At 44.0% G+C, this 27,700-nt stretch overlaps 2 protein-coding genes across 7 annotated transcripts in view; one reads left to right on the top strand and one right to left on the bottom strand.

Annotated features, from left to right (window-relative positions):
- Nucleotides 1–12,845, bottom strand: part of DNAH3 (dynein axonemal heavy chain 3) — a 192,099-nt gene extending 179,254 nt beyond the window's left edge. For 2 of the 3 annotated variants that reach the window (XM_071211287.1, XM_058286299.2), the window contains exon 1: nt 2,570–3,091. In XM_071211287.1, coding sequence (XP_071067388.1) covers nt 2,570–2,599 — 30 coding nt within the window. In that variant the 5' untranslated portion in view covers nt 2,600–3,091. Of the gene's footprint in view, nt 1–2,569; nt 3,092–12,508 lie in introns of those variants that run through there. The other variant, XM_058286298.2, reaches the window with a different exon arrangement.
- LDAF1 (lipid droplet assembly factor 1) lies at nt 12,802–26,016 on the top strand. 4 transcript variants are annotated; one of them, XM_071211288.1, is made up of 6 exons: nt 12,802–12,995; nt 15,914–16,107; nt 18,664–18,832; nt 21,771–21,909; nt 24,663–24,756; nt 25,191–26,016. In XM_071211288.1, the coding sequence occupies exons 2-5, from the start codon at nt 16,012–16,014 to the stop codon at nt 24,712–24,714; spliced, it is 456 nt and encodes a 151-aa protein (XP_071067389.1). In that variant the 5' UTR covers nt 12,802–12,995; nt 15,914–16,011; the 3' UTR covers nt 24,715–24,756; nt 25,191–26,016. The 4 variants fall into 4 exon arrangements, with proteins under 4 accessions (XP_071067389.1, XP_004474112.2, XP_004474116.2 ...); XM_004474055.4 differs by lacking the exon at nt 24,663–24,756; XM_004474059.5 differs by lacking the exons at nt 12,802–12,995; nt 24,663–24,756 and adding an exon at nt 13,056–13,294.
- The last annotated feature ends 1,684 nt before the right edge of the window (nt 26,017–27,700 follow it).

Below are 27,700 nucleotides of genomic sequence, written 5' to 3'. Positions count from 1 at the left end.
AATTTGATATCTGCACTGAAGAGGTGAACAAAATAGAAAAATCTCAGCATCAGTTTCAAAGGAATCTGGTTATCCAAAGCAGATACTATACCATTCAAGGAAGATTTTGACAGCAGTACTTTCAGGGATATGAAGTCATTCATGATTTCTTTCAGGATCCCAGATGTAAGACATATACTGATAAGTTAGGGCTGTCTTTGTAAAATCTGTGGTCAGTGGAAATCTTTCCTTTGACCTAGCTTTTAAATGTTTCAAACAAAAATCCTCATTAAAAGAGCAACAAGAAAACACCACAAGACTTGGACATCTTGAGCAAGTTACAAAAAGAATGGGGATGAGCAGATAAACTGAACAACCCTGTCCTTCTGACGTCAAGGAGGACATTAATATTATTGAGGAGGTGTTTTGGCATTCATGCTTTGTTGGGGACAATTGGTGCGGGCATACGCTAAGATCAGCAATGCCAATGGCATGGCCGCCAGAGCGGAGCCCATTTCCTGGTTCTTCTCCCTCCCTGCTCCTTTGTTCTCTGTTCCCGCCACTGCCCAGGCTGACACAGTAATGCGCAGGTGAAAGGCGCAAAATTGAAGTCTGCCCTCCACCCCAGCAACAGCCATAGCCAATTCCTAAACCCTGCCACTTCCCCCAGCAACAGCAATAGCCAATCCCTAACTGCCATCCCTCCCACTACCCCTCCCCTTCCTAAGAGTATAAATGCTTTGTTCTCGCAATAAAATTTTGCAGCTTGATCCTCACCCTGTCTCGCTGTCATTCCTCGCGTCTCCTGTCTCACCATTCTCCTCCGCGCGACCACGAGTCCCCGTTCGCAGCCCTGGAGGTCGGGGCTCATCTACTTTAACAATGCTTCTGTTCAGTGTGGGATAAACCTGATTTCAGCCCCAATACCAACTGGGAAATTACTCTTTCCACTAAAAGACATGGAATATAGCTCTAGTGGACATCACCAGCTATAATCCAATTTCAGTTCAGGTCATACAGTGGGGCTAATCCCAGCTCCTGGCGGCAGAGCAGAGCATGTGACACAGGCCTGGCCAATCAGAATACTCAATCCCCCTAGATACAGTAGTTGGTTCAGGGATAGGCATTTTGGCCCAAGCTGGGCTGATTATAGTCTCTCCTGACAGTTTTGCTAGAGCTGTTGAGAAAGGCACACTCTCCTTTCATTAGGGTCACTAACTATGAGGGTGTTTATGACTACAGCTACCAAGAGCCATCTTTACCCTCTGTAGGAGGAAGTCTGTTTTAAATTAAAGCCAACATAGAAGAAAGTAGAGCAACCACAAGGAAAAAAATAGGTTCACAGTGAGGTCAACTGGACTCTGGGATCCGACCTGGACTCCACAGATTCCTTTTAGGTTTGAGCCAGTCTGGGTTATATTTCTGTCCCTTATAATTTGATGGCTTCCTCCATACTGAGAAGGTCATTCAAGGGATAGACACGGAGACAGGTTAGAGAACAGAGATACCATATCACACAAACCAACAAAGAAGCCACTCTTGGGATTTACAGAAAGCAAACCAAGGACATTTTGCAGAACACAATGGAGAGAAGAAGAGCAGAACAAACTTTGAGCTAGTTCAGAGGCACAGATTAAGACTAATCCACAGAGGCATAAATGCACTGATAGCAGAAAACATCTCAATCCATAGGACAAGAACACATGGAACGCACACAAGATCAGCAGTAGAACTAGAAATCAATTCCAGAGCAGAACAAAGGGAGTTTTCTTGACCATACCTGGCTAAGAATTCTCCATGGTACCTTCAAGGGGAGGAGAGGGAGATTTTTGTAGGAACTACCTGGCTACATAAAATGATTAGTCAAAAAAAATATTAATGTTTAAGTCCTTTCTGATAAAATGCCAGGAGCTTTCATTTCAGAGCATGGGCTTGGTCTTCATCAACAAATCCATTTTAATTTCCAAGTTTCCATTTAAAATGCTCCTCTAGGCACTTTAATATGTGGTGACTTTAGTGGATCTTGGCTTTTACAACCAAGATTTTGGCACTCCGAATGGGGAGAACTATTACTTGTGGGTGGCTTATGTTTGATTAAATGACTTCTGTATCTCCTTCATGTAAGCAGTTCCCAAATGCTCCTGTTAAAACCTGCTACACCAGAATTGCTCGGTCCCAGTTAAAAATACAAATTCCAGGCCGTACTCCAAACTTTATGGATCAGAATCTTTGGGCATAAGGATCAAGACTGTCTGCTTTTAGGAAGTTTCCAGGATTATTCTGATAAGCAACCAGATTTGGGAACTGTTAGATGGACTATGTGGTCTAATCATCTTTAAAAGGAAAGGAAAGGAACAACGAATATCTATTCCTGAATTTTTATCAGAACTTGAAGCTGTTTCCAAAAGTCTAATCTAGCAAAAAGACCATTTCAAAGATCACAACAAAAAATGTTAGATTCGGTCAAGGATACTGAACACCGCAATTGGTCTATGATAGAAACATCGCCTCCAGCTTTCATACTTCCCAATTCCCTACACAAATAAAATACAGATTAAGAAAAAAAATGTCTTAGAAAATTCATACCTACCTTCTGACATGAGCAATCTGTGTCACTCATGGTGTCCTTTCTAATTGTGCTTATTTAAAAAATGAATAAAGAGCCCCCTGTTTCTCCAGGGACAGTACTCTCAACCAGAGGCTCAGGAATTCACACTTCTTTAGAGCATAATAGGGATGGCACAGGAAATGGAACTTTTGAGATGTTCTGGAAGCTCTGTTCATAGGGCCACTTCCTCTGAGGTCATAGACTTCAGTCTCTTGGGGAGTTTCCTGGTAGAAGAGGAGAGAGAAAAAAAAGATAGAGAATGAAGAGGAGCATCAGGGTTCTGCTGGGCTTTCTTGCTCCAGTTCCTTCGCCACCAGCAACGGCCACTCTTCTTTTCCGAAGTGGCTCTTCTCAGGGGATTTTTCCAGTAACGCAACACATTAAGTGTAGAAGGAAATTGGAAGCAGAGTTATGTTCTACTACTGGGAGAAGTGGGAGCAAGCACCCCATAAACACCACCCCTGTCCACTTCCACTCTTCACTCTCCTCTTTCCTGGGCTGTTTGAACACTAAGGTGCTTTGACACCAGCTTTGGGGCCAGTAACTAGGTTCTAGCGTCTGTTGCTAAGAGAAGGGGCCTCTGCATGCCCAGATACAAGACTGGGCTTGACCTGGCTCCCTTTGTTGGAGGCCTGGTCGAGCAGCAGAAGGGAAGATGGGAGAGTGTTCAGCAATGATCCAGGAATGGAGAGGTGAGTGGTGACAAGACACAATGCCCAGCATGGGAAAAATACAATGAATGTCACCTATGGACTATAGTTAGCAGCAATTCTGGAATATTCTTGCATCAATGCCAAAGATGTATTGTGTTAATAATAGGTGGGCATGGAAAAAAGACACCAAATGTATGCTATAGACCAGAGTTTAGTGGTAATAGTCTGATTATATTATCTCATAATCTATAACAAATGTTCCACAACAATGTAGTGTGTTAGTGGAGGGGTGGTGTTGTATGAGAGTTCCACACATATACAGGATTATTTCATTAAGGTCACAACTTCTCTAATAAAAATACATATTTAAAAAAAAGACACAATGTCTTTGGGGAGGACTAAATGCATAGAGCAGGGTGGCCAAACTCTTGGGCTTCAGAGCTGGGCAGGTCTGAGCTCACATCCTGCTCTTTCCATTAATTGCCTGGGTGGCTTGTGCAAGCTGCTTCATCCCTCTAAGCATACATTTTCTCTGTAAAATGGCAATAGTGTTTGTATCTGCCTCATCAGGTTGATTTGAAGATAAAAGGTGATAATACTTATGAGCAATGTAGTTTTCCTGGGAATCTCCAGGCTTTAATACTAAAAGTCCTGCAAACTGGGGAGGCCCTCCATCCTGGGCAAACTGAGACAGTAGGTCACCCTGCACAGCAGGTACTTTATCAGTGTTGGCTGACATCATTACTATAAACACAGAAGCATACACATGTACTCACACACACATATATACAAGTAACAATATTGGCTGTTTCCCAAACATTCAAGGGACATGTTACATGGCCATCTCCTAAAGTTCTCTCGAAACCAAGTTAACTTACTGAGTTCTTTCTGGGTGCCAGGTTTGCGTATCATTTTTATCCTTCAATTTTCCCCAAAATGCCTTGATGTTCTCATTTTATGGATGAGAAAACCAAAACGCAGATGTTTAACTTTCCCAACCTAAGGCTACTCCTAAGTAGTACTGATGGAATGTGAACCCTGTTCTTCTGATTCCAAGTCCAGCGAAGTTTCTTTAAGTGCACAAACATTTCTGAGAGCCCACCGAGTATTGCCTACCAAGTGCTTCCTCTTCTCCTTTTCACTCATTCCTTCCTCAAAGCTGGACTCTCCATACTCTCAAAATAACCCCGAGGTTCCTCATCTCTGATAGGCTACACCATAAGGTGAATATAACTTTTATTTATTTATTTATTTTTAAGATTTATTATATTTCTCCACACCCAACTGGTTGCTTTGCATTTGCTGTGTTGGTTCATCTTCCTTGTTTCTTTTTTTTTTAGGAGGCACCCAGAGCCATACCTGGGACCTCCAAAGTGGGAGGGAGGTCCCTAATTCCTCAAGCAACCTACGCTCCCTGCTTTGTTGTGTCTCTCATTGTTTTTCCTCCCCACATTTCTTGTTGCATGATCTTGTTGCGTCAGCTTGCTGTCTTCTTTAGGAGGCCTCAGGAAACTCTGTTTCCCGCTTTGTTGTGTCTCGATGTTCGCTCTTGTGTCTCGTGTGTCAGCTTGCTGCGCCTGCCCGCTGTGCCAGCCCGCTGTCTTCTTTAGGAGGTATGGGATCTGAACCAGCAACCTCCCATGTAGTAGGCGGGAGCCAGTCACCTGAGCCACATCTGCCTCCCCGTTTGGAATAAGAGATCCAGTGTCAGGGTTTGCGACTTTGGTTTAGCCAAGATGGGGTTATTAACAGGCTTCCTATGCTGGGTGAAACCTCATGGCCAAAATAACAGCAGTTGTAACTCCATGAAGTAAAGAATTAAGGAAGGCCTTTCACGAAGCTAATGAGCCCTATGATTTTGGGCGTGAGTAGGAGACATGTCTCCATTTGAAATGTAGTGTGCACTGAGTCTGTGCTCATAAAACATTAACACAATAACAAAGCTTCCATTTATCAAGCCTATGCTAACTGCTGGTGCTGGTACTAAGCATGTTAGGAGGACCATCTCTCTGTATCTTCTCCACAACCCTGACGATAAGGGCTATTAGTAACTCCCCTTTTAAGGTTGAAGAAATTGAGGCACAGGGTGGTTAAGCAACCTGCCCAAAGTCACTCAGCTAGGTAAGCAGCTACATTGGAGCTTGAACCTGTTTATAGAATCTTCTCCATGGCTTTACCAGATACCTATAAGTGATTTAAAGAAACATGGAAAAGTAATACCATACCTTTCCAAAGAGACTGAATATACCAACCCCACCTCATCCAGGCTACTTCAATACTTCCACCAGAACTGTTTGTTGTCTGACTCTCTCTTCTATTCAGTCATTCTCAAGAGAGGACGCAAGCTTCAAGTCCCTTAACAGCCCCCCACCCCAACCCCAAGTGCAGTGGGGTGCCAGAAAGAATGACATTTTTAGTAGACCTAAGTCCCATTCAATATTTCAGGCATATGTCCAAAAATTATTTGTTGTTTACCTGAGGTTCAAATTTAATGGGGGTCATACGTCATATACTTTTTTTCCCTGAGGTACCAGGGGTCAGGGATTAAACCTGGGACTCATATGTGGGAAGCCAGTGCTCAACCACCGAGCCACATTGGTTCCCCTGTGTTGGTTTTCCCATTTGTTTTTGTTTTGTTTTTATATTTTGTCTTTATTGTTTTTCTCTATTATTTACTATTTAATCAATTTTCATTTAGTTTTTCCTTTATTTTACTTCCTTCGGTTGTTTTTTTTTAATTCCCCCTCCCCCTCCCATGACTTGCTTGTTGTCTGCTCTCTGTGTTCATTTGCTGCATGCTGTTCTGTGTTTTTACTTTCTCCCTTTTTTGTTGCGTTACCTTGCTGAGTCGGCTCTCCACGGCGCTTGCAGGCCAGTGGCGTGCAGTTGAGCCTGCCTTCACAAGGAGGCCCCGAGACACAAACCCAGGGCCTCCCATATGGTAGTCAGGAGCCCAGCTGATTGAGCCACAGCTGCTTCCCTGTTTTCATTCTTTTTAGGAGGCACTGGGAACCAAACCTAGGACCTCCCATGTGGGAAGCAGGCACTCAACCATTTGAGCCACATCTGCTCCCATGTCATATACTTCTTTTTTAAAAATTAATTATGGACATATATCACCCACACACAAACATACATAAACAATAAGTATATAGTAATAGTTGTGAACTTACAAAACAAATATATATAACATCATACAGGACTCTCATAACTCACCCTATACCACCAACACCTTACATTGTTGTTAAGCTTTTTTAACTAATGATTAAAGAGCACTGTCAAAATATTACTACTAACACTAGTATTTTCCCCTGACCCTCCATATTATCTTTATGTCATTTATATATGAATGCACATAAACAATTAAGTGTATAGTAAATGTTGTGAACTGACAGCAAACATGCATATCATACAAGGTTCCCATACATCAACCCTCCACCACCACCTTGTGTTGTTTTGAGATATTTGTTACAAATTATGAAAGAATATTGTCAAGGTCTTACTACTAATTATAGTCCCTATCTTACATTTGGTGTGTTTTTTTCCCTAACACACCTTATTATTATTTTTTAAATATATTTTTTATGACAGAAGTTGTAAACATAAAACAATCACGCACATGTGCAAAATTCTCAAGCAACACCCTCTATCAACACACCACACTGTGGTAGAACATTTGTTACAGATAAGATAATATTATCTGATTGTTACCATGTTCATAGTATACATTTGGCTCACATTTTCCATACTGCCCCATTCTCAACACAATATATCTTTGGCATAGATGCGAGAATATTGTATTATTGCTAACCACAAGATGTGAGAATATTGTATTATTGCTAACCACGGTCCATAGGTCACTCCAGCTGTATTTTTCCCATGCTCTTCCACATTCCCAACACCCTGCAGTAGTGACACACATTTGATCTAGCTCACAAAGGACACTCTTGCATCTATACCATCAACCACAATTCTCATCCACCTCTTGGTTTACTGTGCTATTCAGTTCCTAGATTATTCTCTAGCATTCTGTCAATTGGCATTTACATCCCTAGACTACCATTTTCAGCCACATCCCTATTTATAAACTATCACTATTTTTGCCATAAATTCTATACATTTCCACACTTTTACAGTAAAGATAATTAAAACTTCTACATACATTAAACATCAGTAGTCCATCTCAGTCCCTTTCATATCTCCATTAAGAATCCACCACCTACTAAAGGTCTTGAAGATATTTTCCTACAATTTCTTCTAGAAGTTTTATGGTTTTTGCTTTTATTTTTAGGTTTTTGATCCATTTTGAGTTAATTTTTGCATAAGGTGTGAGATAGAGGTTCTCTTTCCTTCTTTTGTCTATAGATATCCAGTTCTTTCAGCACCATTTTGCTGAATGGACTGTTCTACCTGAGCTGTGTGGGTTTGACAGGCTAGTAAAAAAATCACTTGACCTTACATGTGAGGGACTGTTTCTGAACCAACAATTTGGTTTCATTGGTCAATTTATCTGTCTTTATGCCAGTACCATGCTGTTTTTACCACTATAGCTTGGTAGTATGATTTAAAGTGCAGAGATGATGGTTTGCTTTTCCTTTTATATGTTTCTGCCTATTCAGGACCCCTTACCCTTCCAAATAAATTTGCTATTTGTGTTTACAATTTTTTAAAAAATTGCTGGTGGAATTTTTATCAGGGTTGCATTGAATCTGTATATCAATTTGAGTAGAATTGACATCTTAATGATATTTAGTCTTCCAATCCATGAGCACTGAATGTTCTTCCAGTTATTTAGGACTTTTTAAAATTTCTTTTAACATTGGGTTGTAGTTTTCTGTATACAAGTGCTTTACATTGTTGGTTAAGTTTCTTCCTGACTACTACTTGAGTTTTATCTGTCATATTTTATTTTCACCACTCTTTTGACACTTTCAGTTACTTTTATTGATATAATCTTCATTTCTAGATTCTCTTCCAGGCCTCTTTCTCCTGTCTATTCTTTTCAGGCTCTAGCACACCCTTTAGTATTTCCTGAAAACCTGGTCTCTTGCTTAGAAATTCTCTCAGTTTCTGTTTATCTGTGCATATTCTAACTCTGGCCCTCATTTTTGAAAGACAGTCTTGCTGTATATAAAATTCTTGACTGGAAGTTTTTCTCTCATAGTATCTTAAATATATCAGATCACTGTCTTCTTGCCTCCATGGTTGCTGGTGAGAAATCAGCACTTAATCTTACTGGATATCCCTTATATGTTATGCAATGCTTTTCTCTTGCTGCTCTCAGAATTCTCTCTTTGTCTTTGGCATTGGACATTCTGATTATATGTGTCTCGGAGTTGGTCTATTTGGATTTTTTTGTATAGGAGTACGTTGTGCTTCTTGGACATAGATATCTATGTCCTTCAACAGGGATGGGAAATTTCCTAACATTATTTCTTTAAATATTCCTTCTGACCCTTTTCCCTTCTCTTCTCCTTCTGGGACACCCATGAAGCATATGTCTGTACATCTCTTGCTGTCGTTTATTTCCCTGAGACCTTGTTCAATTGTTTCCATTCTTTTCTTCATCCGTTCTTTTGTATGTTCACTTTCAGAGGCCATTTTTTCAAGCTCACCATCCTTTCTTCTGCCTCCTCAAATCTGCTATTAAATGATTCCAAAGTTTTAAAAATTTCATTTATTGTACCTTTCATTCCCACAAGATCTATTTTTCTATGCATGCTTTCAAAATCTTCTTTGTGCTCATCCAATGTCCTTTTTTTTTTTTATAAAGATTTACTTTATTTATTTCTCTCTTCCCCCTGCGCCCAGTTGTCTATTCTCTGTGTCCATTTGCTGCGTGTTCTTCTTTGTCTGCTTCTGTTGCTGTCAGTGGCATGGGAATCTGTTTCTTTTTGTTGTGTCATCTTGCTGTGTCAGCTCTCCGTGGGTGTGGCGCCATTCTTGGGCAGGTTGAACTTTCTTTCACGCTGGGCAGTTCTCCTTATGGGGCACACTCCTTGCGCGTGGGCTCCCCTAAGCGGGGGGCACCCCTGCATGGCACGGCACTCCTTGCGCACATCAGCACTGTGCATGGGCCAGCTCCACACGGGTCAAGGAAGCCTGGGGTTTGAACCACGGACCTTCCATGTGGTAGATGGACACCCTATCCCTTGGGCCAAGTCCGCTTCCCCAATGTCTTCTTAATATCCTTAATCTCTTTAGTCATCTCATTGAATTTATCAAGGAGATTTGTTTGAACATCTATGATTAGTTGTCTCAACTCCTTTATGTCATCTGGAGGCTTATCTTGTTCCTTTAACTGGGCCATAACTTCCTGTTTCTTGGTGTGGATTGTAATTTTTGGTTGGTGTCTTGGCATCTGGATTACTAGAGTATTTATTCTGGGTATAGTTTTTCTCTTTAGTTTAGGGCTTCCTGCCCTTTCTCCCTCGCTGGTTGCGTCCTAGGAGCCAAGCACGTAGTTGGTGCTGTAAGCTATGGAGACTCAAGTTGCCCCAGGATGGATGAAGCTTCTCCCAATTTTCTCCTTTCCCAGAGGTAGGGAGAGTCACAGTTGTGTGGAATAATCCAAGTTGTGCAGGCCTAGACTGTAGTCACCCAGAGAGACTGAGGAAGCTTCATGATCCTTTCTCCCCTGCCTGGGGCATGGATAGAGCTGCAGGTATGGGCAGCAATCTATGTAGTATTGGTCCAAGATGACCACAGTGCCCCAGGAGACTTTAAATTAATCAGTTTGTGCCAGTCAAAGGTACCATCTTTACCTGGATAGACTGTTGCTGAGCTAGCCAGCCTCCTCCCTGCCAGAGGTGGGACTGAAACCTAGGCCAGGGCTGCAGACTGATCCAGGTGAAGGAAACCGGTTCCTACGGTTCCTACCATCACTGTGATTTTTGGTTGGGCCCATTTCCCCTCAGGCTGGGGGTGGAGTCAAAATGGCTGCCACCGGCCTTTTCCTGACTTTGACAAATTCACACCCCAGCTGTTCCTAGAGTTATTCCTTAGCCATTTGAGTCTACCAATCAGTAGCTGAAATCAGCAGCCAACCATCTCCTCCTCCCCTGTTTCTGGGAAATGGAGCTTCCAATTCCAGTCACAGAATAGGTCCTGGGGCAGCTTGCACCACCAGAGTAGGACAATCACCAACCTCTGTGGCTTGGCCAGCAATTTCCTGGAGAGGCTGGCGCAGATCCCAGCAGCTTCCTTCCTGTTGGAGGTGGCACTGGGTCTTAGGCCAGACCTGTAATCTAACCTGGATGGAAAGAAGCCGGTCCCCACCAGCACTGGGGTTTTCAGTCCACCCCGCTTCCCCTCGTGCCAGGCACAGAGTTAAAATGGCAGCTCCTGGCCTCTTTCTGACTTGGACAGGCTCAAACTTTAGCTGTTCTCAGGATTATACTTTAGCCCGCTGAATTTTACTCATCAGTAGCTGAAGTTGGTGCCCAACCATCTCTTCCTCCCCCATTTTTGGGAAATAGAGCTTTCAATTCCAGCCGTGGAACAGCTCCCAAGGCGGCTTGTGCCTCTGGTGTAGGATGGGCACCGGCCTCCGTGGTGTGGAGCCTCTACTTATGAGTCTTCTCTGCAGATGGGCATCTTTTCCTTCCACTCCTTCAAGTTTGTTGCAGGATGCTCTTCTGGCCTCCTGGAGCCCCCAAACAGGTGCTTCAGCCAACTCCAGAGACTTCTGGGTGTTTACGAACTGCCCCGTAGCAGGAGCTGACTCTAGGAGCTCCTTACTCTACTGCCATCATGCTGTCTTCCCAGTCATGAATTTTTACTTGCTAAATCTGGCAACATGGGGAGGGGACAATGCCTAGGTTCCAGGTTGTCCAGTCTCTGTTATATTTCCAATTTAGGCTTTCAATTTGTTGCTGGGAAATATACATCATATTTTTTATTCAGAGCCCAGTGCTCCTGGCAGATCTTTTCTGCAGCCTGAAACATTGTTGAGCCAAAGCAAGTAACAGGAAATGTATAGAAGAGGCTGCATGTGCATTTATTTCATCAACCCATCAAAATTCATTGAGCGCTAAGGCCTGATGCTATGGGGAAATGCTAAGATCCATGCCATCGGGCAATGGATGTGGTGGACGGGGCAGCCACTGACATATTGTGAGAAGAAGCAACAAATGGCTGGTGCCAGAAGAGGGGTCCTAAGAAATTTCCACAGAGGTGGGAGGAATTAGGAAATGATTCACAGAGGAACCCCTGGACAAAAATCCCGGTGGAACTACCAAGGAATGAGGGTGGCTTTGTTGTGCTGTAAGGGGGGAAAATACATAATACACCTTTTCCTGGGTGGGGCATCCATGATACTTCCGCTGAACAAAGTACACGAACCCTGGCAGGACTATCTGAAACTCAAGAATTTAGGAACATTTGTATCATTGTTATCACCACCATTAGCTTCCCCCTTCTGGGGCTGTAGTAGAGTTACAGCAGGATCCCTTAGCCGATTGTTATCCCCAAGCTTATTTCACTATCCACTTGCCTCACAGAAATATTAGGTGGTAGAAGTAATACCATCACCAAATATTTCTGAGCCCCTACTATGTGTCAGATAGGTGCTAAGTTCTTTAGAGCTCATGTTGTAGGGAGTCTTTGCTACAACCCTGCCATAGTTTCCGTTATTTTGTAGGTTGCTTTGGCCACAGGCCAAGGAGAAGTGGTAGGTCAGCGGGGGATGGAAAGTGTCCAGAGGACTACAAAGTAGCAACGGAAAGCTCCTGTCCATCTCCCTCCCTGTTCTACAGATGAAGCCGAGGCTCAGGGAGGTAATTCCGTCCAAAGCCACCCAGTTAAGAGTCAGACCCCAGACCAAGGTCTTTACCAGTAGGCTAGGGTTGTGCTTCTCAGGGGCCAATGTGCCTCCCAGGGGACATCTGGCAATGTCTGGGGATAATGTCTAGTTGTCACCGCTGGGGGTGGGAGGATTGCTACCAGCTAGTGGGAAGAGGCCAGGGATGCTGCTAAACATCCTGCCATGCACACGACAACCCCCAGCAGAATTATCCAGTCCAGAGAACCAGTAACACAGCTGCTGAGAAACCTTGTTCTGCCAGCTGGCTTTGGGGTCAGGAGACGCGGGTTCCAGCCCTACGGTGGATTCTTACTCACCAAGGGATATCGGTTTAGCCACTTTGTCTCTCTGACCCTCAACTTCATCTGTAAAATGGAGACACCAATCTGATCTCCTAGGAGCTCACTGGCTCATGGCATTTGCAATTGAGGGGTAAATGTTAAAACCCTCAAGTCAGGGTTGTACCTTGTCACGTATATGTCCCGCGAGCCACAGATGCCTCTGGAAGAGTTGGTCCTAGGTTCTTAGGCCTAAAGACCCTGTGAAAAGCCATTCTCAGCCGCCAGTCCACTGTTTCGGAGGTGGCCCTGCGCTCTCTCACTCCAAGCCCAAACCCGCTCCTTTCACCAGGGCAAGTCATGAGCTCTCTGAGCCTCAGTTTCCTCATCTGGTCCGAGTGGCACTGGGCGAGCTCGGCCAAGGCGTTGGCGCGCCTGGGCGGTGAGTCCCTGCTGGGTCCTCCCGGCGGGCTGGAGCGCGGAGCCGCCGGGCCACGCCGAGGGGCGGCGCCCCAGCCCCGCGAGCCGGAGGAAGGCGGCTCCGCTTCCCCCTCCCACTCCGCGCGCGCGGCCCTCCCTCCTCCTCCTCCTCGCGCCTCCCTTCTCCGAGGCTGAAGAGGCGGGGGGGTGCGCGGGGGCTGGGACCACGGGGACTGCGGGACCCCCAGGACCAGGTGAGAGCTTGAAGCTTGCGGGTGCGGGGTCCCGGCTGCCCCGGCCGCCCGGAGCCCCTCGTCGGGCGTAGGGCCCTGAAGCGCCTCGGGCGCGCCTGGGGCGTCTCTCCGTCTCCGGCCGCGCGGCTCGGGTCCAGGATTGCCCGCCCCACCGCATCCCGCGACGCCGCTCTCTCTAGGGAAACCGCCGGAAAGACGTCGCGTCTCCAACCCCCCCCACCCCCCCAGGATTAAACAGATCAGGTCCCTTGCGGGGTCCCTCTCGTCTCCCAAGGCCCCAACGGCACTGCAGAGAAGCGGTGAGGCTCGGAGCACCCGAGGCGGTTCCCCTCCTCCCCAGATTAGTGAGACCGGCCGCTCCCACCCGCCCCTTCCTGACAGCCCGCCCCCCACGCCCCTTTGCTCCCTGCGCTCTCCGGCGCCGAGCCCGTTCCAGGCACCCTCATCCCCTTCCCCTTGGATCCCAAGAAACGGGGTGCCCCCACCCCGCCTTTGAAGACCGAAAGACTGGAACCAGATGGGAAGGGGAGAGCCCGGGGGGCGGGGGGGCCCGGCCCCAGGGGCGCGGCAGGTCCCTTCCCCCAGCCCGGGAGAGGACGCCCGCGCCCCCGGCCGGAACGTTGAGGGTGGCCGTTTGCCGGGCTGGGACGGGGGTGCGGGAGCCTGGGCCTGTGTCTGGGGACTTGGAAGGGAAGGGGCCGCTCGGCGGCGTCTGCTCGCGAAGTGCGGAGGAGGCGGGGCCGCGCTAGACTCGGGGTTAACTCCTTCCGCCCCCGGGCGGTCTGGGGGCCTGGGAGGGCCTTCCGAGGGGTGAGTGGCCGCGGGGTCGGGCCTCGCCTGCCGGGGGGGCGGGGGGCGGGGGGCGGCCGAGGTCCCGAGCAGTCGCCCACCTTCACCGCCCTCGCACTCCCCAAACTGGTCGGAGTCGCTCTTGGGTTTTCCAGGCCCTGAGACCTGCCAGGATATTGGGCTTGTTTGTGCCGGTTGCTGAGGTGAGATTTGTGGAGCTGAGGGCCGGGAACACCCCAAATTCAAGAGCTGTGCCGGCGGCAGCGTCCAAGGCAGAGTATGGGGCGAAGGCTTTCCTGTTTTACAGAAGGGGTCTTCGCCGAGGCCCTCTAGCTCAAGCGATTAAAATGTTCTATTTTGCATACTGGACTCCTGTCCACATTTGTAGTTAAGCCCCCTCCCACGCCAGGAATTCACCTAATTAGCTGGTGAGATACTCAATGTGGTAAACAAGACGTGGGGGTCGCTCAGTATTCTGGCCGAGGGGACAGAATCGGTTAGGCATTTGGGTGTTAGGTCAGGAGGTCAGTTTTATGGAGAAGTGGAGAAGCTATCTGTCCAGCCCTCCACTTGTAGCACTGGGAAATAGAAAAGAATTAAGAACAACATATTTGTTGATCTGAAAACCCTACAAGGGTCAGAAGAAGATAGATAACTAATTTGTCTTCTTGCCTGTATTGAAATATAAATTATGTGCTATGAGGATAGGTGGGAAAATGCCGACTTTTTGGCCCCAGAATGTAACTGTGGCGATTTCGGTCCCTCATATGCCTGTCTGTCTTATTAAAAGTAAAGAGGCACAAGAATAATATTTAAATTATTATTTATTGTTAAAATACTAAAATTATGAGATGGAAGTAGTAATGGTTTATGGCATAGTGTATCTGGGATCCAGCCTGTACAGTGTGGGCAGTAAACATAGGAGAGAAATTGGTCAGGGTTCAGTTTTCTGGGAAAGACCTTATAGAGAAAAAGGCAATGGTACTTGAGACGGTCTCCTTTAACTTTCTTGTTTTCTGCATATTCAGTTTTATTGCTTTCTTTTATATGTTTTATAGCATTTTGTTGGCTAAAAAACAAACGGTTCTCAGATAATACCATCAACATTTTGTGTATAACCTTTTGCATCTTTTACTATGCAATAAAAATACATATGCATAAGTGACAAAATGGATTATTTGGTCATCTATTTTTTGGCTTATAGACATCCCCTCGTCACTAAATAAATAAATAGCCACATTATCATTTTAATTACTGTACTTTTTTTTTTGAGGTGCCATGACTGGGGATTGAACACAGGACCTCAATGCAGGAGGCCAGTGCTCAGCCACTGAGCTACATCGGCTCCCAAGTTGTCTTTCTTGTCTGTTTGCTCGCTGTTTGCTTGTTATTTTGCTTGTTGTTTATTTTCTTTAGAAGGCACCAGGAACCAAATCCAGGATCTCCCTTGTGGGAGGTGGGCACTCAACTGCTTGAGCCACATCTGTGCCCTCCTTTTGGTACTTTTTTTTTTTTAAGATTTATTTATTTTTTAAAATTTATTTCTCTCCCCTTCCCCCCACCACAGTTGTCTGCTCTCTGTGTCCATTTGCTGTGTGTTCTTCTGTGTCTGCTTGTATTCTTGTCAGCGGCACCCACAATCTGTATCTCTTTTTGTTGCATCATCTTGCTGCATCAGCTCTGTGTGTGTGTGGACAGGTTGCACTTTTTTCACACTGGGTGGCTCTCCTTACGGGGCACACTCCTTGCTCGTAGGGCTCCCCTACGTGGGGGGCACCCCTGTGTGGGACAGCACTCCTTGCACACATCAGCACTGTGCGTGGGCCAGCTCATCACACGGTCAGGAGGCCCTGGGTTTGAACTACAGACCTCCCATGTGGTAGGCGGATGCCCTATCCGTTGGGCCAAATCTGCTTCCCTTGGTACAATTTGATATGCAGTCTGTCTGATTATTTCCTTCAGTTTCCTGGAAAATAACTTGCTTGATCAAATAATGTGCAATTTGAAATTTTGGTAGACATTGCCAAATTACTCTCATCATCAGTGTGTGAGGACCGTAGAAGCTCTTCTTAAAATCAGTTGACACCATTAATGGTTTAAGACACTTTTTTTGTTTCTTCCACTAACAGCAAGTGACAGGGTGACATGAGAGATTCGACTTCTCCCTGCATTGGTGAGCCCCCTGGTAAAAGAATCATTTGCCAAGGAGACTGAAGTGGGTTTCAGGATGGCGAAAGAGGAACCCTCAAGTACCTCAAAGGACTTGCAGGAGCTGCAGAGGAAGCTGTCTTTGCTGATAGAGTCTTTCCAGAATCATTCAAAGGTTGGTTTCTAATCACTGTGTGTAATGGAAAATCCCAAAGTAACACTAGCTTAAACAAGATAGAAAGTTATTACTCTCTCAGTTGAAGAAATTTAGAGGTAGGTCAGGAACCTTTCTAGCTCACCACCCTGCCATGTCTAAACTGTGACCCTCAACCTCATTATCCAAGATGGCTGCTAAAGCATCTGCCATCAGATCACTGTTCCAGGCAGTAGAATGGAGGAGAGGGGGAAGAAAGATTGAACATCCACCCGCAATTTAATGAGACTTCCTGAAAGTCACACACATTGCTTCCAATTATATCTTGTAGGCCAAAATTTAGTCACATGGCCATACCTAGCAGCAAATGTAATCCTTTAGTTGGATGTAGACAGGTGACTTTCTCTCACAGTTATCATCCTTTTTCTGTTTTTGTTTTGTTGCTTTTGTTAATTTGGGTTCATCTCTTACCCTGAAAATGACTGGCCAAAACCTGCTTTAAGATTTGGATCCAGCATTCCACTATAGTTCTGTCCCATAGAAATATGACACAAGCCACACAAGTAATTTTAAACTTTCTAGCAGCCACATTTAAAAAGTAAAAAGAAATAGGCAAAATTAATTTTAACAGTGTATTTTATTTAACCCAGTATATCCAGAATATTATCATTGAAACAGGTAATCATAAAAATTATTAATAAAAAGAATTGAGGTATATTGCATTATTTTTGGTACTAAGTCTGTGAAATCCAAGGTGTGTTTTATACTTACAGCCAATATCAATTCTAACTTAGCCACTTTTCAGGTGTTCAACAGCCACTCAGTGGCTATGGGACTTGAGATAGTATATTCTGCTTTCTTGCATGTTTAGCTTTATTGCTTTCTTCTGTACACCTTTCAGCAGCTTGTCAAGAGGAAAAACAAAACCCAGCTCTCGGTGATAATAATATGAACATTTTGTTGTATGCCCTTTTGATCTTTTTCATTGCAGTCTACCTATAAATATACGGATGTATATGTAACAAAATGAACAGTTTTGTGATCTATTTTTTGCATTGGACACCACTTTGCAGTCTAAAACTACACTGCAGAGACCTTTTCTGGACTCAGGCCGGAGTGGCGTCCATGGATTTACCAAGCTATTTTTAAACTGGACAAGCAGGCTTCTAGTCAGCACATTGAGCCGCTTGTAACTAAAGGTTAGCTCAGTAGGAAAGGCCTTCAGGCTTTTACGATATTAATTAATATTCATGCTTATTATTATATTAATTCACTTCAATTGAGCACTTAATATATATGCTAAGCATTGTGTTAGGTTTTTGGCATGCCTTAACTTATTTAATGTTCACATCTGCCTCCTGAGGGAAGCATGTCAAGGCATTGGAACTCTGGCTTCTTGGTATTTCTTTACTCCTTTGTCGATGTCATAACTACCAAGTAACTGACTCCAAGAATGAGGGGACAACTTATCATTTGGCTAAATCCTGATGTTCTTCAGATAGTCCTGAGGTATGGGACCGTTTGAGTTTGCTAAAGGTTGCCAAGGCAATACACCAGAAATGGGTTGGCTTTTACAATGGGGATTTATTAATTTATAAGCTTAAAATTCTGAGGCTGCGAAAATGTCCAAATCAAGGCTTCAGCAGGCGATGGCTTTTCTTCCCAGCTGCTGGCACATGGAGGCATCTGCTGGTCTCCCTGCTGTTCCAGGTTTCATTGCTTCAGCTTCTGGCTTCCTCTAACCCGGGTTCCATGGATTTCAGCTCCTTGCTCCCATGGCTTTCTCTCTCTACTCTTGTGGCTTTTTCTCTGTATCTCTCTCTCCATATTCATCCCATTTATAGAGGACTCCAGTAATAGGATTAAGATCCAGTCTGGGTCCTGCCCTACTGAAGTAATCTAATCAAAAGGAAGGTCCCACCTGCAATAGGTGTACACCCACAGGAATGGATTAGCTTTAAGAATAGGATTTTTGGGGTCCATAAATGCCTCAAACTGCCACAGGAACCATTTTTAAAAGTTTTAGTAATTGTATTAAGAACTCAGTAGAGTAATAATGGCGGGAAAAGGCAAGCAAATCATCTGTAATCTGTTCGCTAACAAATTCCATGGTGGTGGTGATTATTCTTATTGTAACTATGCCCCTTTGGCATATGATTTTTATTATTCTTAACCTCCTATGCCTCATGGTCTCAACTATGAAAACAGCTGTAAGGTAGGTTGCAAATTGTGTATATGAATACATCAGTGCAAACATATGCTGAGGATGTCTCCTGAGAGGGACTGTAGAGCCATGCCTGGCTCTCTTCTCCTTTCTAAGGCTTGTGGTTGGGTGGGGCCCTCAAACCTGCCACCTGCCCATGGCTACCTTGAGTTGTTGATGGAGTGACTCATGTCTTGCGAAGTCCTATTGTGGTTTATTACCTCCGAGCCTTTCAACTTTATGGTCTTGATCTCCGGTAGCGCTTCTCACAACTTGGGTCAACCTGGGATACAGGACCTCCAGTGAGTTTGCCCAAAGGTGATGAAGGGAGATTCTGACATTTGGTGTTCTGACTCCTTCTCCTTTACCTGCAGGTGGTTGCCTTCATGAAGTCTCCAGTGGGGCAGTACTTGGACAGGCATCCTTTCCTGGCCCTCACCTTGCTGGTGTTTGTTGCCATGTCAACTGTTCCTGTTGGATCCTTCCTGCTTCTCGTGTTGCTTACTTCTCTGGCTGCTTTTGTGGGAGTCATATTACTGGAAGGTATCCTGTGCAGTTATTCACCCCCTTCAAAAGTGACTCCGTTGGGAGTACATTACTTACTAGGCACCTGTCACTCCCTTTCTGGTCAAAATTGCATCGTCCAAGGCAGCTTGTCAGAGGAGGTTAAAAATGGACCCTGACGTCTGGCATAGCATTCCACTTCTACCACTATGATCTTGGACAAGTTCTGAACCCTCTCTGATCCATGAAGTCCTTGTATATAAAATGGGGATATTATAGAACCTATCTCAAGGGGTTATTGTACGGATTGAAGCTGATGGTTCTGTGAAATTCCCAACACTGTGCCTGGCTGTTCAGTGGACGCTATTGTTAAACAGCAGTCATTCATGCCACAGCTGGTTGTTGAATACCTACTGCATGCCTGATGCCTTGATAATTGCTGAGTCTCCACCTTCTCCACCTTTCCCCCTAAAGTCCTACTGCCAACTGACAATTTCTCCCAGTGGTACCGAGTTAAAATTCCTGAGAAAGAAAATCTCGTTGTCTCAAAGTGCCTTTTCAAATAGAATCATAAACCACAGGAAATTGGCCAAAGGCATGGCTGCCAACAGGTCTGGTGAGCTCTGCTGGTCCATTCCATGGCCTCACAGATCTTAGCACCCAGGGTTGTTGCCCAGGCACCATGGACAAAGCAGTTAACACTTGAAGGAGAAGGTGGACATGGTAGGCAGATGGATTCAAATGCAGCTGCAAGTAGTTTGGTAAATATTGATGGATAGATGGGTAAATGAATGAATGGGTGGGAAATGAATGAGTACTATAACAAGTAAATTTAGACAGAAAATAGGGAGCCAGTAGATTTTGGTGGTTTCAGGAAGGCTTTACAGAAGAGGGGCTCTTAAAGGTATTAAAAACTTTTTCTCAGGATGGTCAAGGAAGGGTTTCCTGGATAGGGGATCAGCATGTACCAAAGCCTTTAGAGCAGTGGTTCTCAAACTTAAGTGTGCATAACTCTTCACCTGTTTTTTAAAATATAGACCTCCAGTCTTCATGCAGAGATTGTTATTCAGTAGGTCTGGAGTGGGACCCAAAAATCTGAATTTTTTAACTTTTTGGTGTATCTGATTTTCATGCAAGTGGTTGGTGGCCACACTTTGAGAAACACTGATCCAGGATTCTGTAAATGGAAATTTCTATTGAAAGGCAGACATGTTCCTTCCTTTCCAGGGGCTATCCCTGAAACCATCACTGAGTACTGCAGGAATGGAAGACTGATTGGCCAGGCCTGGGCTATAGGGCCACTCCCAAAGCAAGGGGAAGGATAGTTGCATACCATAATTGCATATTATCAGTTCTATATTGGAAAGAGGACATTCGTTATATGGGAGGCAAAGAAAAGCATGCTGGGAAGACGAAAACTACCACCAGGGGAGAAGATGTAGCTTAAGTGGTTGAGCACCTGCTTCCCATATATGAGGTCCAGGCTTGATCCCCAGTTCCTCTTAAAAACAAAACAAAAGCAAACAAATGAGAAAAGTAACTCTCATTGGGGAGCAGATGCAGCTCAGTGGTTGAGTGCCTGCTTCCCATGTGTATTAGTCAGCCAAAAGGGGTGCTGATACAAAATACCAGAAATTGATTGGTTTTTATAAAGGGTATTTATTTGGGGTAGGAGCTTACAGATACCAGGCCATAAAGCATAAGTTACTTCCCTCACCAAAGTCTGTTTTCACGTGTTGGAGCAAGATGGCTGCCAATGGCTGCGAGGGTTCAGGCTTCCTGGGTTCCTCTGGGCTCAGCTCCTCTGTTTTCTCCACAAGGTCAGCTGTAGACTATGAGGCTCTCTAGGCTTTGCCTCTCTCCACAAGGTCAACTATAGACTATCAGGCAAACAGCTCTGTCTCTGTCCCCAGGGCCCCAGCTTAAGACTTCGGTATCAAACTCCAAAATCAAAACTCCAACATTAAAAGCCCTCAACTCTGTTCTTTGCCATGCCTTTTATCTGTGAGTTCCCACCCACCAAGGGGTGGAGACTCAACGCCCTAATGACGTGGCCCAATTAAAGCCCTAATCATAACTTAATCATGCCCAGGTACAGACCAGATTACAAACATAATCCAATATCTATTTTTGGAATTCATCAATAATATCAAACTGCTACACCATGTATGAAGTCCAGGGTTCAAACCCTGGTACCTCTTAAACAAACAAACAATCAAAAAACTACCACCAAACATAACACAGTGACTCATTTCATTGTCATGTTAACACTTCATGGTAATAACTATTGTACCGTTTTTATAGATGAGTTAAACTATAGCTCCAAGAAACCCTAGTTAAATATGTGATTTAATTCAGATTCAAACTCAGGTGTGTATACTGTGAAAGTCCATGCTCTTTCCTTTGTACCTTTTCCTGTTTTCCCCCCATGGATCCCACATTATGAAAAATGTCTTTTCCCTGCATGTATTAAATGGTAATTAGTAATTTACATGTTGCTTCATTTAGCCTAGATTGTGTTTATCTCGATAACCTGCAGGTAAGTATAAATTGCAGTATTCATTAAGCAGTTTGAAAAGTTGGGGATAATTTACATTCCCCATTCCTTTCCTTGCTGGCACCTCCTGGAGGATTTGGTTGGGAACCCACCCCTGACCTTGAGGATGAGGGGTCTCAAATGCAAATACCTTTGGGCCAGACAATAACCAAAATGAGCAAAGCAGGCCAAGTGCAATACAACTGTGAGGTGGGGACTGGGGGGAGCTGACGGCCAGCCAGGTGTGGCCGTGCAGTACAGTGCCGTCCACTCGGTGGTCCTATCACTGCCTTTTTAAGTCTTGCTGGAAATCTGGATTTTCATGGGAAATTTCCCGCTAAAAAAAAAACCGGAGCTAGCTGTCGTTATTTTAAACACGCTGGCCCCAGGTGCATAGTTTTCTATTTTAGATGAACACGTCTAACCATGATCTGCTCCTAGGACTGGTCATTTCTGTGGGCGGCCTCTCCTTGCTTTGTGTTCTCTGTGGCCTGAGCTTCGTATCACTTGCCATGTCGGGGGCACTCATCGTGTCCTACGTGGTGGTCTCCAGCCTCATCAACTACTGGTATTCTCCCAGGTAAACGCATGTCAATGGGGTCCCTTAATAATCTTTACCATTTGGGGGGATTTTCACAGACAGTACCCTAATGCTGGTCAGTGTCCTGAAGCAAAATTATAAGACTCTGATGGTGCTCATAGTTCCCTCTACACATCAGACATCCAATGGGAATTTGCAGTGCAGTTTCAAACAGAAACTCTTGTGACCTCCATGCATCAAACACATAACTCATTTCATTGTCATGGCAATACTATGAGATAGTTACTATTGCCTCCTTTTCTAAGATGTCCATTTAATTAAAAAAATCTCAAAGGTGGGTTTTTCTCAAAGGAAGGCCAACAGGGGAAAAGTGACCCATCATTGTAGTCAGCACATGTGTACCCCAGAATAGTAAGGGAGCTGTGAATCCCCTGCTCCCAGAGTCTGCTCTTCAGAGTGTGAGTTCTTTAGCAGACTTCAGTGGGAGTCTAGTGTTGAGTATACGGATCTTGTTCCTATAATCTCGCTTCTTCATTCTGGGCCCTGACTAACGGGACAGGGAGCTACTTTGAGGCCTGAGAAGAAACCAACTGTGTGGAAATTACTGGAATACAGTATTTTGGTCCATAACATATCACCTTCCTAAGGGATTTTCAAGGGTGATTTTGTTTATGCTTTGTTTTTCCCCTGTGTGTTGGTTTTAGAAGCTAAGTCCCAAGTGGGCTAGACTCCAAGCTCTTGCTAGACTGATATAGTGACTGACTGATACAGTGATACAGTGACTGATACAGTGCCAGGGACTCTGTTAAGCTCTCCGCAGGCCTTATCTCATGTAATCCTCCTATCCCCTCTCTGAGGCAGCTTTTAGTCCCATGCTGCAAGAGGCAGAGAGGGGACTTAAATACAGATCGGTTTACTCCAAAATGCTCTTAAGCAAGATATAAAGTGCCTCTCTAAAACAGGGGTTGACAACTCTATCTGGAAAGGGCCAGAGAATAAGTATTTTAGATGTTGTGGGCCATATGGTCTCTGTTGCAGCTACTCCACCCTGCCACTGTAGTGTGAAAGCAATGTGAACAATATGTGAGTGAATGTTTGTGGCTGTGTTCCATAAAAATTTGTTTACAAAAACAGACACTAGGCTGAATTTAGCTTGAGAGCCATAGTTTGCCAACTCTTGCTCTTAAAAGAATGGATATCCTGAGTTTTGAAGGAGTTTTTCTATATAACAGCCCTCAGACTTGTTTCCAAATAGGTTATTATTTATTTTCATTTGATGAAAAAGAAACCGTGAAGTGGGTATAATTTAAAAATCACTCGAGTGGTTTGCATAGGATTGCTTAATTGATACCCCTGGAATTACAGTCAGCTTCTTATAAATTGTTTTCACCACTGTCAGTCTGAAAAGAGAGAAAATGAGAAAGGTTGGCCTCTTTGGCTTACCAAGGCTGATGCTTCTGAGCCCAAATCCCTCCCTGTCTCTGAATACTGCTCTGACCTGATAGGGTGAGGTCTTAAAAACTTCTACCACAGTATGTAGCAAAACCTGAATAGACCTCTTTTCCCAAAGAAGAGATTGAAAAAGACATCTGAAACTTATCTTCAGTCAACCAAGACACTTGGATAGGTTATTTTCACCAGGGCATGGAGTCTCAATAATTTCATTCTTAAGACCCCATTTACATACTTTGAAATTATTGAGGCTTCCCATGAGCCTTTGTTTATGCAAGTTAAATCTGTCAATGGTTAGTCCAGTAGAAAATGTAAAAAATTGAAAATATATTGATTTATTCTTTGAAAAAGAACGGTATTACATGCTGACGAATAACATTTTCATGAAAAGTAACTGTATTTTCCAAAACAAAGTAAAACTAGTGACAGGAGTGAGTGGCATGGTTTTACGTCTTGTAAATCTCTTTAATGTCTGCCTTCAGAGAAGAGAGCTGAATCTCATTTGTGTGTCTGCTTTCCTTCTGCTGTGATATGTTGGTTTGGTTGAAGTATCTGTAAGACCCAGCTTCACAAATGTATACCTGGAAAAGGGAGGGAAAGCTTTTTCAGATGACTGAATATTCTTCCTTGATGAGTGGAAGTTTCTTAAAGGTTAATTGAAATGTAAAATTTTTGTATTCTGTTATATTAAAACCTACCTTATACTTTAAATTGCTCTTTTATTATGCATAGTTTTGTAAATTCTTGCCTTAGCATTGGGAAAATACTGTTTCCCTGAGTCGTGCAGCATTCCAAGAGTGCTGCAAAAAACTTCACTGTTCTCATTTGAGAGAATGAGATTGAAAAAGGCAGGTAACATGCTGTATTAGTCATCTGAGAATGACTGCACTTGTGAGTTCTTTAAAACTCAAAAAGCAGGTAACACCCTGTTAAATGATTGAAAGCATGGGGGGTAGGGTGGAGGAAATGAACTATCCAATTTATTCCATGATGCAAGTAGGAGTTTGACCCTAAAACATAAACAATAACCACACTGCAATTTTTAAAAAAGAAAGAAGAAAGCAAAACTGTAGGATATCCTTACTTATGAGATTGGCTAAACAATCTTTTGAAGAAATATATTGACTGGCCTTCTGGGTAAAGTAGCCTCTGAGGAGGAAAGGCTGTGCTGTTTTTTCATGGAGACAGTGAGGTCCCAGGACCTTTGGTCTGTGCTGTAGGTGTGGGTGTCTGAGGTAGCAAGACTATTTGAAATGCAAAGATAATACACAGATGCAATTTGGTTAATATAATAATGCTATCTTCCTTCTCACTGCCCTCTAAAATCTACAATCACACAGACTAAGACAGACAGATCTCTTGCTCTTCCTTTCTCCCCTGCCTCTCTTCTGATGAAGGGATCAAGAAACAGTCAACTGGAATCAGAAAATATGGGTCTGGATCCCAGCTCAGCTGGGTTTTTTTTTCTTGTTTGTTTTTTTAAGCTGTGAGATATTGAACAAGTTGCTTGACATTTCTGGGCCTGAGTTTTCCTTGATTGGTAAAATAGGGTTACTCCTTGCTTTTATCTTTCACACTGGATTGTTTTAAGGATGCAAGACAACAACTGGAAAAATGCAATAGACCAATTTAACTAGCACAGGGGAAAGAGGTCCTTATCCTTACCTTTAACTCAGTCATTTTAATTTCCTGCAATGAGACCACAGTTTCCCCAGTCGTAAAATGGGTATAGCTCCAAATCTGGTGTGGTTGCAAGCAGCAGCTAAAAATAAGCTAGCAGAGGATGTCATGTATTCAACTCTGTACTCTCTCAGCCTTGCTGTTTCAAGAGGTCCTAGAGCTAATCATTTTGTCTTGTTACCAAACAGACCACTGACACAATCAGACCCTCGTGGTGACTGCCAAGTGGCTATGAAGACTGCAGACTACGAGGGCCTCTACCAGGAATGACCAGCCGGATAGAAACAGAGCTTCTCTTTACAAGCATTTTTAGAAAGCGGTTGGGTTATGACTCTGAAGAGGGTGCTGAGTCATCAAGCCCTCCTTAGATGTGTACTGTTGCTTTTTTGTTTGTAGACTCCTGCAGTGGCCAGTTTGAGGATCTTGTTGCTCTTGTGTGGATTCTGTCAGTTGACCCACTCTCACTGGGAGAATCAACAGAAAATTGCTGTGATGGCTCAAGAGCTCCTCCACCTCCCAGCCCAAGTGTGCAGATTTGACCTTGGCAGGGTCCTGGGCCTCTAAAGCCCTGAAACTTGACCCCCAAAGCCCTATGTCCAAGAGCCCAATTGGGGCATCAGTATAATTTTTTTTTTTTTTTAAGAAACGAGAGAAGCCATTTATTTCCCCACCTCTTTGTGAGAACAGGAGGTGGAAAAATGATCCAAAACGCAATAAACTGTTCTGCCTTACTATCTTATTATCAGGGAGAACAGCAACATTTGGGAATAATGGCCTCTCAGACAAAAGTTGGAAAATAGGGTAAAAATGTAACTTTATGGCCAAGAGCATTTTTTGAAAAAGCCTGAAGGTATAGTTCCCTCTGTTACTGTTGAGTACTGTTAATCTTTTAAACATTTGCACTTGATACACTTTTGTATTGTTTCAAAGAACTTGTCCTGTTATGCCATTTCTTTCAAAAGTCCTAAAAATTCTATAGCTAAAGGACTATAGAAAATAAAAAATAAAAAATTCCATGGAATTTCTGCTTCATTTTTTAAGGTGGCATTTTATTAAATTAAATATTTATTTAGGTGGGCTTTTCTTTACTCTTACCCCCACCCCTCTCTATACTGATTCCTTCTCTGTCAGTTGTATGGCAGATACTGGATGTATTAGTCAGTCAAAGGGATGCCAATACAAAGTACCAGAAATCTGTTGACTTTTATAAAAGGTATTTATTTGGGGTTAAAGCTTATAGTTACATGGCCCTAAAGAGTGCAACTCAAGGTTTTTTTCTCACCAGTCAGTTGCCACATGTTGAAGCAAGAAGCTTGCTGATCTCTGCCTGGACTCTCTTTCCCTCTGGGCTTCAAGTCCTCTTCGTGTCTTGGGGCTTCCTCTATCAGTCTTGGCTCTCTTTCCAAGGTCAGCTATAAGCTATCAGACAAATGACCCATCTTTCCCCAGTCTCCAGGATCAAAAATGACAGAACTCTCTATTCTGGCATGTATCTTCTTAAATGAGTGTCAATTTATATCAGCCCACGAAGGGGTCAGGGACTCAACCTGAGTTATGCCTTAATGACATCCCATTCAGAAGCCCTAAATTGATCTTATCAAATAAACTTAAATCAGAGGCCCCTCACTGAATTTAGTACAATCAAAGGGTATCACCCAGAGGAATAGATTAATTTATAAACAGTCTCTTTTTGGGATTCACAAAAATAATTTCCAACTATCACACTGGGTAATACAGTTTTGTTTTTATTTGCTGGTGATGAGGCCCAACTCAAAGTGGCTTTTAAAAGTGGGGGTGGGTGGGGATGGGAGGTGGGTTTGTTTTACTCAAAACACCAAGGGGTAGTTCTTTAGGCACTGCTGGGTCCAAGGGCTCAAGCATCATTAGATCTCTCTTCATCTCTCAACATTGCTTTCCTCTCTGCCAACTGCTTTTTTAGTCAGGATCTTCCCACGTGGAGGTCCCAGCAGCTCTAGTTTTATATCTGCCTTACCTTTAGCACTCCTTATTGCTTAAGAAAGCTGCTCATCCCCAATAGTCCCTGCAAATATTCTGGGTTTAACTCTGATTGTATAGAATTCGGTCATCTGAGTAATCCTGAACCAATCACAGTGGCCAGGGGCATGGAATATGCTTATAGGCCAGGGCTGGGACCTGTATCCATTCAGAACCAGGGGAACAGGGCAGGTTGGCCTCACTGGTTCCACATAGGGTGAGTGTGATGGTTGATTTAATGTATCAGCTCAGCTAGGTTCTGGTGTCCGTCTGTTTGGTGAAACACTGACTTGCTGGTGACTAGGAGGGTATTTTGAGATGGAATTTGTATCTGTAATTGGTTGATTGTACCCACGATCAACAAAGGAAATTGCCTTCAGCAATATGGGGAGTTTCCTTATCCAATCAGCTGGAGGTCTTAAAAGCCATAGCTGAGGATTTCAGAGTTCAGAAGAATTTCTACCTCAACTTCAGCATTGGCTCCTTTCAGAATTTCCAGCCAGCCAGCTTCCCCTGGGGAATTCGGACTAAAGACCTCAGCTTTTCCTTTACCGGAGTTTCTGGAGTTTGGACTCACCAGCACCTATGGTCTTGTGAACCAATTCCTTACAATAAATCATAAGATTATATATCTTGTTGGTTCTGTTTCTCTGGAGAACCCTGACTAGTACAGTGAGGATGATGGGCTGCAGGGAAAGAAGAG

Source organism: Dasypus novemcinctus, chromosome 23 (genome assembly GCF_030445035.2).
Source record: "Dasypus novemcinctus isolate mDasNov1 chromosome 23, mDasNov1.1.hap2, whole genome shotgun sequence".
Lineage (NCBI taxonomy): Eukaryota > Metazoa > Chordata > Mammalia > Cingulata > Dasypodidae > Dasypus > Dasypus novemcinctus.
This window is presented reverse-complemented; position numbering and strand designations above follow the sequence as displayed.

Excerpts from the sequence above, each read along its gene's own strand:
- LDAF1 (XM_004474055.4), top strand. The coding sequence starts at position 16,012 with ATGGCGAAAGAGGAACCCTCAAGTACCTCAAAGGACTTGCAGGAGCTG. Across the intron at positions 18,833-21,770 it reads GGGAGTCATATTACTGGAAG|GACTGGTCATTTCTGTGGGC; the intron begins GTATCCTGTGCA and ends ATCTGCTCCTAG. Across the intron at positions 21,910-25,190 it reads AACTACTGGTATTCTCCCAG|ACCACTGACACAATCAGACC; the intron begins GTAAACGCATGT and ends GTTACCAAACAG.